A 16,302-nucleotide genomic window follows, 5' to 3' on the forward strand; every position below is an offset into this window, starting at 1 on the left:
GCCTTCTTTATTAATTACTTATTCAGACTTACATGTAAAAGGTCAAATCAAACTAAGCAATAAAAGTACTGTAATACTAAAAGTCACTACAGCATTATCTCTTGATTCCATATATTGATTTCATATGATAATCAATATACAGTATTGAAAAAATCGATAGGAACCGTAAAGAGAATTTGAGCTTATGCTCTGGGTACTCCCAAGCACCCATCCAAATGATATATTAGTAATACACAATAAGCAACATACTTACTTGGATGTGACAGCTTTCAAAACTTTAATCTGGTTTGCACGGTCTTCACAGACACCCAAAAATACTAGTTTCTCAAATCTGCAACAATTAAACAAGTGGAAAAGATCACATTACAGATGTACAGTAGCAGAAGAGCACACTAATAAATTCTGACGTTAAATTATGAAATATGACTACACTATGAGCAATTTTTTACTATAATACAATAACAATGTATTTTTATTTAAATAATTACCAATATCTTTCTGTGATAAATTAGCACTTGCTACCAGCTCACCTTCCAGGACGAAGGAGACCGGGATCAATAAGATCAGGTCGGTTTGTAGCGGCCAACACAAACACATCCGCTGCACTTGATACACCATCTAACTCTGCCAACAGAGCTGACACAATCCTGAGAAGTCAAAACTGGAGTTAGAGAGAAATGCATTCATCAAAATTCTGCAATGCCAATAAGCAACGAGTACTCCAGGGTTGAGAAATATTGCAGTATCTCTTCCTATTTCTGTCTCAAATATATAACTTAATTTGATCTTACTACAATATTACAGTATATTTAAGCCCTGATATAGTGAGTGCATAATGTGCCACATTAGGGAGAACACAACTGAATACACATCAGGTTTTCCACATTCCATCCTCTAACATTTGTCTTTTATGATGCGCAACTCTTAGTATTATGTAAAAAAAAAAAAAAAAAAAAATGTTAATTCAGCTACTACAGTATATACAGTGGAACCTCATATAACGAGTGCCTCAATTTACGAGCATTTTGAATAACGAGCATGCCGATCGGCGACAATTTGTCTCGATTAGCGAACGTTTGTTTGATTAACGAGAAAACCACATGGTGCGTTCCTGCACATTCTTTGATGCCTCCAATGATGCAAATAAATAATTTTTTTGTTTAAAGATGATAATGATGTTGGGATGTAAAGGGGGTGACTGCTGTAATGTTGCCAAGCATTGACTTTTTTTTGTAGAATAAAAAACAAATGAATTTTGAAAAACAGAACAAATGTCGAAAAGGTTCATCAGGTAGACTGCTCCATGTTTCTTAATAAAAAATAAAAAAAAATTGAAAAAATTTGAAACACGGACTAATGCCATAAAGGTTCGTTTATTGTTTGCTGGGTAGGCTGCTCCATTATTAATAAATAAATGAAAAATACAAAACAAATTAAACACATTTGAAACATTATAGAGCATCCTACCCGACAAACACTGAACGAACCTTAATGGCATTTGTCCGTGTTTCAATTTTTTTTTTTTTCCCAAGAAACATGGAGCAGCCTACCTGACAAACACAGAGCGAACCTTTTGCTATAAAAAATATGAAAAAAAGGAACAAATTTGAAGAAAGTAAAATGTCATAAAGGTTTGTTCAGTGTGTGTAAGGTAGGCTGCTCCATTATTTAAAACATTGAATATCATATTGATTTTTTTTTGGTGGTAAAATGAATTAATTTGATTTCCAATATTTTAAATGGGGAAATTTGTCTTGAAAGACATGCCTTTCACATAACGAGCTCGGTGCTGGAACTTTTAAATTCGTTTTTCAAGGTTCCACTGTACTGTACTGTAAATTCTCATGCCTGCTGTATTTGACAATGCTGTATAAGCAAACTATGCTGTCAAAAGAAAAAGTTCTAAATAAAGCACATAACTAGACAGCAGAAGAAAGAGCACGAAGAGTTACCTATCCATTACTCCACCCGAGTCACCAGAGCGTCCACGGTTCGGAGCTAGGGAATCCAGCTCATCAAAGAATATGACACAGGGAGCAGCAGCACGAGCTCGGGCGAATACTGCCAATGAAGAAACCATACTACAGTATATACAACACACCACAACATTATAAATATATGCAACATAGAACTGTTTATTTTCTTAACCGAATACAGTATACTGGTTTATAAAATAGGGTGTTAAATGAAAGAGGGATGTGGCAACATCCCTGTTAGTTTTAACTCAAATTAAAAAGAATCAAATCTTATATAATGTAAAGAAAAGCTTAATCTTTCCATAAGAACAAATTTTGCACCACCTGACAATGAATACAGTACTTCCATCCATGGATAACAATGCCAACACAACAACACACATTTTCCTTATGCTGCAAAAAGCAAAATTAGGCCCAAATGATTAAATACAGTACACATAAATTAAACGCAAAACTCCAAAGGTAACCGAGTAGAATTAAACAGATTTTCATAAGAAAATATTCCCCTCTAAGGATGTTCAAGTGCCCCATGAGCTCTGCAACAGTGTACAGTGACTGACCTTGACGCACATTCTCCTCACTCTGGCCAACATACATATTAAGCAGTTCAGGACCTTTCACCGACATAAAGTTCAGACCACATTCAGTAGCCACAGCTTTAGCCAAGAGAGTTTTGCCTGTTCCGGGCGGCCCGTACAACAGCACACCTGTGGAAATAAAATCTATTATTATTACATTCATTCATTTATCATTATCATTCCATCTGGAAAAAATCTTCAGGAAAAATGTGAGGAAAATTTTGAGAAGCCTCCACAGAGGAAGAAGAGCCAGCCATAGAATACAGATCCAGACCACCCTCCCAACTATGTGCTGAGGTAAGAGTCACAGTGCCCACCAACATCACCCTCAACTCATCCCAGGACGGAAAAAAACTCTCACAATGAAACACGGGTGGGGACTGAAGGCTCTAAAACAGTTCCAACACTTCTGACTTCGTTTACAGTACTTTTGCTCCATATTTTGTATACAGTATACATACTGCAACAAAAAGCAAAGTCTATGTCTTGTGTAAACAAGAATAATATCTTCAAATTACTGTGCATCAGAACTATTCGCATCAATGCAACTATAAAATGAATTATATTAATGAAATTATTGTATTCCAATGAAAACTGGCACCTAGAATAATCCTAATGATTATTGTGAAGACATATCATTGAATATATCATTATCATTGAAGACATGTGTAACGCAAAAATTTCAAAAAATTATTTCCAATCAAGGTATTGAAAAAGATAAGGAGGAGGATATAATTTGAATACACTGTAGAAGATAACAAATTAACCATCAAGATAGCTTGCCTGAACGACGAAGTCTGCTAGAGACAAGAGAGGGATGGCGAAGAGGAAGCTGAATAGTGTTGATGACCTGGCGCTTAGCATCTTCCAAGCCTCCAACTTCATTCCATCGCACCTGTGGAATACGCGGAGCTCCCAGAGCTTCACTACGAATTGACTGTAATTCATCTGCAATACAACCAAGAACAATAGATACTAACTCCCTCTAGCTGCTACCTTACACTCACTTGCTATAATCTTACACAGTCACACTTTAGATCTTCTCAGATAGTTAATAGCAGTAGTGATTTTTTAGTCTATTTCTACCTCTCTCAACATATAACAGATATATCGCCAAAGCCTTTTTCCTTTTAATACTATAATAGCATAAGGGTACCAGTCCTCCATGAAATTATCCCCCAGTACAAAAGCTGTTTAAGAAAGTTGTATATGACATACCAAGGGCTTTGAGAAGATCGGTGTACAACAATGGTAGATCTCTTGTATTCTCTATATAAACGCTGCTTTTAGAAAGTTCCTCCATCTTGCTATCATGCTTCAGAGACAGGCGCCAAAGACAGTGTCTGAGAGAAATTAATCAAAATATCAGACTAAAGAACTAATTCAAGTGAGACTCTTGAGAAGTAAAAATATTAATTCTTCAGCAAACCAGGTAGGTTAACATACCTAGAAAGCAGAGCAAAAGATGAAGGGACAGTACTGTACCACTAATGTGAGCGCACACAGTGCTGGCAGCAAATGGGAAGAAGTAGAGACTCAATCCTGTGGCAAGATGCAAAACTAAACACTCCAGAAGAACAGGTGTCAGAGTAACCTGGAAACCCAGTGGAAAACTGGGAACAGGTCCCAAACCCATTTACCCAAAGCACAGGTAAGGAAGACACCAAAACTCAAGACTCAGAACCACAATGCAGTACCCTAACCGAAGCTGGCAGATTAATTGAAAAACATTAATTAGAAAACATTAATTGTTGAGAGAGGTCATTAGCATGCTGGGTATAAAGAGCTAGAAGGCAAGGCATAAAGAGTTAGATCTCACACCCATAGTCACTGATAGGCAAGCACTGAGCAGAACCAAGATTCCCCTAACTTATTTATTCACGATTATATGTTTCAAGCTCGCATGGTTTCCCATTGTCAGGGGCAAGAAGTCTGCTTGATCTTATTGAGTACAAACACAAGCAAACTGAAATGGAGCATTTTGGTTGACTTTCACTTCATTTTGCTATCATTTTTATATGATTTTTCTTTGTTTATAAAAATGCAAGCTCTTTATTTTGCTTCTACATGTAGTTGAATACAACCAAAATTATTCATTCCAAAGCTAAATAAACTTATATCTTCAATATAACCTCTGAAAGAAAAACTTATATTTACCCTGTAACGTATTTATAACATTTTCTGCACTCTGTTCACTCTGTCAAAACTTATTAAAACTGACCTGCGAGCTGCAGTAATGAGAGCCTGAAAGTCTCCCAGCACATAACCAGCAGTGCGTTGTGCTAAGGATTGCGTCTGCACTTCAGGGACCCACTTGGACAGTAGCCAGTCAAGCATGATGGTGCGGTCTCCGAGGTCTGGCACTTGTACACACTCCTGGTAACTCCACACACTCCACAGATCATCTGTTAAAAACAACTTTATATAAAATAAAGAGAAATTGTGATGAACACTCATAAAATATATACTGTATATAAAACACAAGGATTTAATATAGCAAATTCATAAATTGTTACGGCAGGTTACATTACTCACAGCATTCTCACTAGTCTTTGCATTATGTATGCATGTATGTACAGTATGTATGTACAGTATGTATGTACAGTATGTATGTACAGTATGTATGTACAGTATGTATGTACAGTATGTATGTACAGTATATGTGTGTCATACCTAACAGCCAAAACACACTACTTGGCCTAATATGCAAGGCCAAATTTCCCTAATAGGCAAAGTAATTTTCGTCATTTTTTTTAATGTCTTCCAAATGGTTTATTTGAATATTATATTATATTATATTATATTATATTATATTATATTATATTATATTATATTAAAGAACATGAATTACTGACTTAGATATGTTAGTTTAGTTCAGGATAGGTTAAGTTTGTTAGGTTTGGTCGTATTTCTATGTTAGTTTAACTCAAATTAAAAATAATTAAAACATATATAATATAATGGAAAGCTTTATCATTTTATAAGAACAAAATTTGAAAAATACAATATATAATTTAAGGAAACTCAGCTTATTAGGCAAAACAGGCCTTGCATAGTTGACCAAGTAGTGCATTCTGGCTATTAGGTACAACTTGTGTGTACTCACCTAGTTGTGCTTGCAGGGGTTGAGCTCTGGCTCTTTGGTCCCGCCTCTCAACTGTCAATCAACAGGTGTACAGGTTCCTGAGCCTATTGGGCTCTATCATATCTACACTTGAAACTGTGTATGGAGTCAGCCTCCACCACATCACTTCCTAATGCATTCCATTTGTCAACCACTCTGACACTTAAAAAGTTCTTTCTAATATCTCTGTGGCTCATTTGGGCACTCAGTTTCCACCTGTGTCCCCTAGTGCGTGTGCCCCTTGTGTTAAACACCCTGTCTTTATCAACCCTGTCAATTCCCTTGATGATCTTGAATGTGGTGATCATGTCCCCCCTAACTCTTCTGTTTTCCAACGAAGTGAGGTTTAATTCCCGTAGTCTCTCCTCGTAGCTCATACCTCTCAGCTCGGGTACTAGTCTGGTGGCAAACCTTTGAACCTTTTCCATTTTAGTCTTATGCTTGACTAGATATGGACTCCATGCTGGTGCCGCATACTCCAGGATTGGTCTGACATATGTGGTATATAATGTTCTGAAAGATTCCTTACACAAGTTTCTAAAGGCCGTTCTTATGTTAGCCAACCTGGCATATGCTGCTGCTGTTATCCTCTTGATATGAGCATCAGGGGACAGGTCTGGCGTGATATCAACCCCCAGGTCTTTCTCTCTCTCGGACTCTTGAAGTATTTCATCTCCCAAGTGATACCTTGTATCTGGTCTCCTGCTTCCTACCCCTATCTTCATTACATTACATTACATTTGCTTGGATTAAACTCTAACAGCCATTTGTTCGACCATTCCTGCAGCTTGTCCAGGTCTTCTTGAAGCCTCAAGTTGTCCTCCTCTGTCTTAATCCTTCTCATAATTTTGGCGTCGTCAGTAAACATTGAGAGGAATGAGTCTATACCCTCTGGGAGATCATTTACGTATATCAGAAACAGGATAATTAATTAATTGTGTGTAATTAAGTAAGTGTAGTTACAGGATGAGAGCTACGCTCGTGGTGTCCCATCTTCCCAGCACTCTCTGTCATATAACACTTAGAAATTAAAATTATTGATGGTTTTGGCCTCCACCACCTTCTCACTTAACTTGTTCCAACTGTTTACCACTCTGTTTGTGAAAGTGAATTTTCTTATTTTTTAGGGCAGCTCTGTTTCGCTAGTTTAAAATCTATGACCTCTTGTTCTTGAAGTCCCAGGTCTCAGGAATTCTTCCCTATCAATTTTATCGATTCCTGTTACTACTTATTTTGTACGTAGTTGTCATATCGCCTCTTTTTCTTCTATCTTCTAATTTTGGCATAATTAATGCCTCTAACCTCTCCTCGTAGCTCTTGTCTTTCAGTTCTGGGAGCCACTTAGTGGCATGTCTTTGCACCTTTTCCAGTTTGTTGATGTGCTTCTTAAGATATGGGTACCAAACAACGGCTGCATATTCCAGCTTTGTTCTAACAAAGATCGTGAACAATTTCTTTAGCATTTCGCCATCCATGTATTTAAAAGCAATTCTGAAGTTAGAAAGTGTAGCATAGGTTTCTTGCACAATGTTCTTAATGTGGTCCTCAGGTGATAGTTTTCTATCTAGAGCCACTCCTAGATCTCTTTCTTTATCAGAATTCTTTTAAGATTTTTCACATAATTTATAGGTTGTGTGGGGTCTATGTTCTCCTATTCCACATTCGATAACATGGCATTTATTCACATTAAATTCCATTTGCCAAGTGGTGCTCGATACTTATTTTGTCCAGGTCTTCTTGAAGGGCATGATAATCATCTAAGTTGCTTATCTTCCCTTTTATCTTAGCATCATCACCAAACATGTTCATATAATTCTGTATTCCATCTGGTAGATCGTTTATGTAGACAATGAAAATTACCGGTGCAAGAACTGAACCCTGTGGTACTCCACTTGTGACATTTCTCCAGTCTGATACATTGCCTCTGATTACTGCCCTTATTTTTCTATCAGAAAAATTTTCATCCATGTTAGAAGCTTACCTGTCACCCCCTCCAATATGTTCCAGTTTCCAGAACAACCTCTAAAGTGGAACTCTGTCGAAAGCCATTTTTAGGTTCAAATAGATGCAGTCAACTCGACCATCTCTTTCCTGTAAAATCTCTGTGGCTCGATCATAGAAACTGAGTAAATTTGTTACACAGGATCTTCCAGATCAAAAACTATACTGATTGTCTGATATTATATAGTTATTTTCCAGGTATTCTTCCCATTTATTTTAATTATTTTTATATACTAACTCCAATAGCTCAGTGACTCATGATATTTCTCAGTGCTCTCTACTGCTCTTGAAAAGATGGTAAATCTGAAGAAACATTGGATAATGGTGTTCTGAAGCACACAATTCATAACTATTGGACTAGGCGACTGGTACAAAAATTCTTTGTGATATAACTAATGTACAAAATAGTTTCACCTGAGACTGAAGTGCGATCAGGAGCTGTGGCCACCAGGAGCACCTGTGTGTTCTCTCGTGACAATTTGATAATTTCCTCCCTGAGTGTAGACACAACACGAGCATCCTCACCACCATCACGATCCTGTGTGAGCATTCAACAACATATATTTACGAACTTCAATGAGAAACTTAGACTAACTTATAACTCCAAACATGGGAAAACATTTTCATTAACAATTTTGCCTTTTGTAAGGAACTAGATTACATTTATTTTTCATTGTCTACCTTCCTTTAATCCAAATTTATATACAAAAAATGGCTTCTGATGTTTTTTAAAACTTTACAAACCTTGGAAATGCAGTGAATATTCAAGAGAGCAAACACACAAGGTCCTTGTGCCTTGGCTCTCAAAAAAGCCTGTTGTACTCTTGCCTCTGTTCCACCACTAGCATCCCCTTTAAGGTGCCACGAGTTAGTCCAGAGCACTCCTAGTCCAAGAGCTGATGCTGCCAGTTTAATAATTCGCTTACTCCCACAACCTGGCTGTCCCAACAACAATATAGTCACACCATCTGCACTGCCATCTTCAGCTTCACAAACACACTTTTCTATATCTTCATTATCTTTAAAGTGATGTGCAATAGCCTTGGAATGTAAGATATCACTCGATACCTTGGTATTTGTATTCTTGCTCCCTTTATGATGTAAATTACTGTACACAACAGGAGACACCTGTCTTCTCTCTTTCATTTCCATCTGTAATACTTTCTTAACTTTAACAAAGTTTTCTTTTAAAATTGGAGGAACATCCAAATCCCCCTCATCATCAAAGCTTTCTGTAAGTAAAGGTAGACAACACTGGGTTGTGCCGGCAAGATACAGGTTCGTGATGCCCATCTTCATAATGACACACTGCTTGGTCGCACTCCCATATTTTCCTTTTACACCAGATATCTTGATAAATATATATTTTGGAGGTATTAAAGAATTACTCACAATGAACTCTTCGGCAAGATGGCTAGGAATGGGAACAACTAAGACATCCTCTACAGAAATTAATTTTGGAATTCTAAAATGACCTTTAAGAAGTGGTTCTAATTCACTTCCACATTTGTACTTTGTGGATTCTACAACTTGAACATGCACTTCACTGGCAACATCTGGAGAATACTGTACAATACTCTTACATGCATTACTAATATCAGTTCTATGAACATATTTCCACAGTATCAAAATTCTTCTGACTGCATCTGACAAAACTGCATCATAATTGCTGTCAAATTCTATAAAAACCTCCCCACTGTCATTACCTTGTTGCAAATTATGAAAAAGCAGAGGAGAAACATAACACTGATCCTCCGGCACATCTGCATTAACTTCAACCATAATCCACCTCCTTCTAACATCATTAACAGGATCCTTAGATACACCATTCTCTGCTGGATTTTCATGGCAATATGCAACATTCTGCCACTGACCACGCTTCAGTCCAAGGCAAATAGCATTTTTTTCACTGACAAAAACAGCAGCATTGACATCTGGTTCACAGCCAGTCATTTTTGAAGCACTACGGTACACTCTTTTTAACGGCACTCTTTGTACTTTCATTTTGTGTTTGGATCGGTTGCAGTTTGCTTGTTTAGCAGCAAATTCAAGTGGGTTGACAATATGTGGTCTGGTGACCTTTATCAAGGTACAGGTATAAAGCAGCATCTGCAAGCACTGCCAGGTTCTCAAAGCTGTGTTGTCTTCTGCCATCATATACCTGAAATAAATAGCAATTCATAATAAGGAACTGTATTTGACTAAACAGTACAGAATTTATTAGTAAAGACTGATTTTCCTTACTGCATGTAATAGATTTTCAAACTTGTGAATATCGGCAATAAAAAATCAGTCAAGGATAAGTATTCAGATTTGAATTGTAGCTATCAAACAATAATATATAATTGCATTCACTTACAAATCCTGAAGATTAACAAACAAAGGTTATAGCAATAGTTGTCTTATAAAATAGGTATTATATATTCTGGTTTAAACAGGCAATATATTTGATTGCATCACATCTGATGCAGTAAAGCTGTTTTATATACATATTTTTTATGCAAATCCATGCAACATTCATGACCATTTCCAACCCACTCTTGGTACACACACACACAGGGAAAAGCCAGGCATTTAACTCCAAGATCATAAATACTGTAATCTGAATAAAAGCTCCAGGTGTGGATGGAATTTAGCTGAAAATCTTAAAGAAGCTGGCTGATTAACTAAGTCTATACTGAAAATTCTATTCAGAAAAGCCTTACAAAGTACCCAAAGATTGAAAATACTTCATGCATAAATTGCTTATACTGTATCTTCAAGAAAGGCAGAAGTATTGTACTGGTAGTTCATCCAAAAACTACAGGCCAATCAGCCTAGATTTATACAATTACAAGCCATTAAAGAGAATTCTCAGGGAGGAAATTGTCCTGCCTCTCACAGTGCAGCCTTGTAAAAGTATCACAACATAATTTTGTCAAAAACAAATCCTGCTTAATAAACCTGCTCCCATTTCTGTAAATGGTAACCAGCTACACAGACCAATGATTTCCATCAATGAAGTGTAAATGGACTATCTAAAGCTTCTAACATGGTGCCACATGAATGGTTGGCCCAGAAGCAGCAAGTACTGTACATGGAATTAATGGTAAAATACATGAACAGATAAAACAATGGGTAAACAAAGAAAGCAAAGGTTCATTCTAAAAGAAGAATATCTGGCTGGAAAAATGTTGCAAGTGGAGTACTGCAAGGCATAATTTTAGGGCTAACTTTTTTGGAAATACAGTATGCTCTGCATCAATACCATAAATGACAACATTACAAATCACAATCAGATTCACAGATGACACGAAGATCTGTGGAAAATTAGGAAGCAAAAGCTTATATTATGACCTAGCTAAAGGATCTACACAAGCTCCATAAATTGTCTGAAGACTGGCAGGGGCACATTAATGTTGAAAATGTAAGGTGTTATGTGTAGGGAATAACAATGCACACCTCAGTTACCACAACCAGTTGATTGACAGTTGAGAGGCAGGACCAAAGAGCCAAAGCTGAACCCCCGCAAGCACAAATAGGCGAGTACAATTAGGTGAGTACAACATGATCTTGTAGCAGACTGAAAATGAATAGGACCCTAGACTAATGAGATATATATCACAAAATGCTTATGGCATCTCTCTGGACATTGTAACTACAGTACTTCCCTAGGAGCAGCAGAACAGCCATGGCTACTCTGCCCAACCTGTCCTCTAACAAATTACGTCTGAATTTGGCATTTGCACGTATGGCCGAAAATGGACGTGATTTGAAAATGAAATTTTTTAAAATAAATTTGGGATTTTTTTCCAAAACAGTAAGTTAAGGGTCCTCTGGTAAGTTAGGAGGGCAGGAAATTCTCCTCGTCAAAGTGGGGGATCGTCAGAGTGGGGATAGTCAGAGTAAGTGGGGGTAGCCAAAGTGGGGATGATCAGAGTAAAGAAGATTAGAGGAGTAGTGCTGAAGGTAGAAACTTATGTAAAGCTTACCAAAAGACTAGACAATAGAGCAGCAGGGCAGGAGGTCAGTACGAGAGTAGCAGGAGGCTAATAGGCAGGCAGCAGCAGGTCAATAGGCAGGCAGCAGCAGGTCAATAGGCAGGCAGCAGTAGGTCAATAGAAGGGCAGCAGTAGGTCAATAGGAGGGCAGCAGTAGGTCAATAGGAGAGCAGCCAAAGCCGTAAATGCCAAAACTCGGCTGAATTTAAAAATCCCGCTTGATAAAACAATCAGGGCAAATGAGGGGGACCTTTGACAAACCGCCGGCTTCCTGTTCTCGTCGTAGCCACTAGTTTTAGTGGCCCTCAGGTAAATGCAGGTAAATTCAGATGATGGCCCTCAGGTGATCTCGGCGGCTGAGGACGTCGTCTGCAGTACAAGGGATTCTCAATATAAATATTTGTTGATTTTTTTTGTTTAATATTTATAATGTCATGAATTTAAATAACTGAAGTTAATGCATTATCATGTTTTACAACCTGTTTTATTGTGTGTATATGAGTGTGTAGCGAGGGCCTCCAGCCTCCAAATTACTAATATGGATACAAGTCACATTGTACACAAAACGATTTTCCAGCTGATTTTGAAAGTTACTTAACCTAACCTAGCTCAACCCAACTTAACCCACACAAACCTAACCTACGTAACTGAGCCCAATACATCCTAACCTAAGCTAATACAGCCTAGAATAACAATATATACGCTTCGAACGAACAGAAAACGAGCTACGTCGAATCGTCTCGTATCCGAAACGACCAAACCCCATTAATGTGGGCATGAAAATCACAGAAAATGAAGAGCAAAAAGCAAGAGTTTGTCTCATCTTTCTTATAAACAAGCCAGAGTGGCGGGAACTGGAGTGTAATTGCCTAAGTGTAGTTACGGGACACCACGAGCGTGGCTCTCATCCCGTAACTTTAATTAAGTAGTTACACTCGAGCTCCCTCCACTCTGGCTTGTTTACACGTAAGTTGAGACAAACTCTTTGCTTTTGGTCCTCATTTTTGTGGGTTTCATACCTACCTGAGAAGTTTTGTACCATAGACCAAGAGATTATTATAATGTTGTCCTTGCGACGTGTTCACGCCACATTGGTGCTGCTGTGAGCCAACAAACAAGTAGTTATAGCGGACAACGATCACAAAATGTCCAGTCTGGGCCCAACATGCAGCCCTCCTCTGCAGTGACTGATATTGTCACGATTCCCTAAACACCAACACAACTTGTTGTAATGTTTGAGAAAATAAAATTCCCAATTTGATTATAACTTCATCTCACTTCATATTGGCCATTCTCCTTAAAAAAAAATAAGCCATTCATAGCTATGAGAACTATCTTAGCTGTGCCCATAATTTATACAATACAATACAATACAATTTTATACAATACAATTTTATTTAGGTAAGGTACATACATACAATAAATTTTTACAAGGATTGGTAGACTTATAGGTAGAGCTAGTACATACAATGCCTAAAGCCACTATTACGCAAAGCGTTTCGGGCATATGTTATGTTAAGTCCCCATGATGTAGTGGTTAAGACACTCACCTGGCGTTTCGTGAGCGCTTTGTCCTGGGTTCGTATCCTGGCCGGGGAGGATTTACTGGACGTCTATCTTTAACTGTAGCCTGTTTACCCAACAGTAAAGTGGGTACCTGGTTGTTTAATGATTTGACAAGTCATATTCTGGGGAACGTAGGATTAAGGACTTGCCTGAAACGCTACATGTACTAGTGGCTGTACAAGAATGAAAGAACTCTTGTATATATAATAAATAAATAAATAAAAAATAAAATAATTGGCTTTGTTCTCTTGTGACATATAAACTTTTATTTGTTACCAGTTTGAGGCCTGCTTCTATGGGGTGCATACAGCCCTCAATTCAACATCAACAACAATACAAATTAGACAAGAAAATGCAAAACGGCAATATGGCACCAATGTAGGATACTGTACTTCAGAGACTACTGCGTGACACAATGCACACCTTTCCATGCTCTTCAGTGTGGGAAATGGCTCGCCACTAAATTGTTAAAGTCTTTTGTAGTGACTTGTAACTATAGAAAGCATTTGTGCCAGTTTTGTTTGCATTCAATGGTTAAGTTTATTTTAAAAGAAAACAAGCTGATTGCAGAAAGAAGGCTTATTTATTCTGTTATCATTTATGATACAGTATCTTGCTTTACAATTAATCATAAAACTGTATACAAGTAAATTGACACTATACCAAGGTTTGGCACCCAAGAATAGAACAACCATTGGCTGAATCCTTCTGCTATGTGTTCCAGTCCCTAGTCCCCTTACAAAGAAAGCCTTCTCCGATGTAACTTAACCTGATATACCTACAGTTTTGTATTAACATGATTGGTTACCTATAATCCACATTTCTGGGTGTTTATCTGTGTCATGTTAGGGGGTTGATTCCATAAACTGATGTAAGCATTATAGGTATTCATGTCCAGAAATCAGTGACTATACCTTGGGTTCTTAGCTGTTAAGATGTTAAATTTTCATTAATGGATTATGATGATATCAACTAATGCTGGGTTTGCCATTCCAGTATACATTATTTTGTGGCTCATAATACTGAGTACATTCTCTACTGTGTTGTATAGCAGCAGTTTAGATGTCTGATAAATTGCTTATTTATGTTTGGGATGTTTTCCTTAGACTTTGTAATGTCAATTTATAAATGGTTTGCATTCATTATAGGAACCATTCTGGTACACACACATCCACAGTCATGGCCGGCGAAGGGCTGCTCTCCCTCCGTTGGAATAATCATCGCACTTCATTTTTGCAAGTTTTATCTTCAATGAGAGACAAGGTTAGTAATTCTTTATGATTATAATTGTTATTACTATATTATTATTATTATTATTATTATTATTATTACTGTTATTATTATCATTATCAACAGCTGAGGTGAAGCATTGTAAAGTATAAACGACATGATTCATACATTACAGGCATTTAGTCTTTGTCTCCTTGCTTCATTCTCCATATACAGTACTTGCCCATGTTATACAATGCAGTACATGTACAGAAAGAAAACGAGTTAAGTTACAGCATTTGCATTTATAACAAATTTGTCATAATATTACAGTACTGAGTGTCTTATTTTGTATGTGCTGTATATTTTATATTGTATATACTGTATATAACATACTGTACTATATTTCTGCGTTTCAGAAAACCTACAGTGACATCACAATTGCTTGTGCTGGCAAATTCTACAGTGTGCATAAATTTGTCCTTTCAACATGCAGTGATTACTTTGTTGATATAATAGAGAAGACACCATGTAAGCACCCAATCATTGTGCTTAAAGACATTCGTCACCAAGACTTAGAAGCATTGTTAAATTATATGTACTTAGGTGAAGTAAATGTACTACAGAATGAGCTGGCAGGGCTGATTAAAGCTGCAGAATGTTTAAGAATTAAAGGTTTAGCTGTTCCCGATGAGTCTCCACCTCCTCATCCTGGAGAGAACACACACAAACCTGTCAAGAGCTGGGAGGAAGGAAGTCCACACGCAAAGAGAAGAAGACACGAAGATGAGTCCACAAACAGTAATTCAAGTCCACCCAGAAAAAAGAGCAACTCTCGACTTGAGATCGAAGGGATTGTTGAAACTGCTGTATCTGAAGACCATTCTGAGAAGAGTGAAAATAATACGAGGGAAAATGTAATAGCAAGTGTCCAGCAAGCTCAAGAACAACCAAATAATACAAGTGAAAATCCTGGGGAAAGTTCTCTACCCGTTTCTTGCAATGATCATCAGGAAACTGTAAGTTTAGAAATTATTGAAAAATGTTTATATTAATCTTAACCTCCATTATTTATCAATCCAACAAGCTCATATGTGAAATTCTGTGTTCATGTTAGTGTGTGTACAGAAAAGAAGTGAAGTAATACAGTATATAAATTACAAGTTTTGAAGATAAGTTTCATGTGTTAATTACTTCCATTTTATATAATATCTGATTACTGATATCCTTTTCCCACTCTTTCCTATGAACCCCTAATCGATAAAATAAATTAAACTATATACAGTACAATATTCTTTCACATGAATCAGTATTCTATTGATTCTTGTGAAAGAATACTGTATTCACAAGAATCATCAGGGAAGTTACATGATATTTTTTTGTTTTAGCATGATGTGGAAAACCCTATAATAAAGGTAGAGGAAGAGGATGTTAAATATGAAGATGAGGAGGATATGCATCTACCCGACACATGCAATGCTTTAGAAGTCCAAATGGTCGAGTCCGATGGTTCATCACAAGGTACAATAAGAAACAACGAAACGAGGCTGAAGTACGAGTCCTCTTTACCCGATGGTACCGGGGGCGCTCCTCTTCTTCCATCTATTACTCAGCAATATTCTACTCACCCACAGTCATTTGAAGAGATTGTCTCACAGGCATTACCAGGGCCTTCAGGAATACAAGGGGTTAGTAGCTTCTTATTCATCTTGAGTACCTCACACACCATATAGGTAATGTGTGTGTGTGTGTTGAATTTTATGTTCATCTGGTAACATTGCTTGTATCCAGTAAATGAAATCTAAATTCTATAGCACTTGCACTCTTGAATAGAACAAAGTTACAAAAATCCCAGGAACTTCAAATAT

At 37.2% G+C, this 16,302-nt stretch overlaps 2 protein-coding genes across 12 annotated transcripts in view; one reads left to right on the top strand and one right to left on the bottom strand.

The window, feature by feature from the left end:
* The window catches only part of LOC123762021 (peroxisomal ATPase PEX6), a 21,303-nt gene extending 8,504 nt beyond the window's left edge, over positions 1 to 12,799 (bottom strand). The window contains exons 1-11 of one of the 3 annotated variants that reach the window (XM_069335780.1): positions 12,683 to 12,799; positions 11,651 to 12,028; positions 8,424 to 9,840; positions 8,094 to 8,217; positions 4,776 to 4,959; positions 3,773 to 3,897; positions 3,338 to 3,502; positions 2,537 to 2,683; positions 1,953 to 2,061; positions 531 to 647; positions 254 to 331 (exon numbers count right to left, since the gene is read on the bottom strand). In XM_069335780.1, the coding sequence (XP_069191881.1) occupies positions 254 to 331; positions 531 to 647; positions 1,953 to 2,061; positions 2,537 to 2,683; positions 3,338 to 3,502; positions 3,773 to 3,897; positions 4,776 to 4,959; positions 8,094 to 8,217; positions 8,424 to 9,836 (2,462 nt within the window). In that variant the 5' untranslated portion in view covers positions 9,837 to 9,840; positions 11,651 to 12,028; positions 12,683 to 12,799. Of the gene's footprint in view, positions 1 to 253; positions 332 to 530; positions 648 to 1,952; positions 2,062 to 2,536; positions 2,684 to 3,337; positions 3,503 to 3,772; positions 3,898 to 4,775; positions 4,960 to 8,093; positions 8,218 to 8,423; positions 9,841 to 11,650; positions 12,029 to 12,138; positions 12,288 to 12,682 lie in introns of those variants that run through there. The other 2 variants (XM_045748189.2, XM_045748190.2) reach the window with 2 other exon arrangements.
* The window catches only part of LOC123762025 (longitudinals lacking protein, isoforms H/M/V), a 42,844-nt gene continuing 38,965 nt past the window's right edge, over positions 12,424 to 16,302 (top strand). For 8 of the 9 annotated variants that reach the window (XR_011230291.1, XR_011230292.1, XM_069335786.1 and 5 more), the window contains exons 1-3: positions 12,822 to 14,488; positions 14,854 to 15,453; positions 15,823 to 16,122. Coding sequence is in view for 7 of the 9 variants with exons in the window: in XM_069335786.1 (XP_069191887.1) it covers positions 14,354 to 14,488; positions 14,854 to 15,453; positions 15,823 to 16,122 (1,035 nt within the window). In the remaining 2 variants the exon portion in view is untranslated. Of the gene's footprint in view, positions 12,626 to 12,821; positions 14,489 to 14,853; positions 15,454 to 15,822; positions 16,123 to 16,302 lie in introns of those variants that run through there. The other variant, XM_045748195.2, reaches the window with a different exon arrangement.

Source organism: Procambarus clarkii, chromosome 34, assembly GCF_040958095.1.
Source record: "Procambarus clarkii isolate CNS0578487 chromosome 34, FALCON_Pclarkii_2.0, whole genome shotgun sequence".
Classification (NCBI taxonomy): domain Eukaryota; kingdom Metazoa; phylum Arthropoda; class Malacostraca; order Decapoda; family Cambaridae; genus Procambarus; species Procambarus clarkii.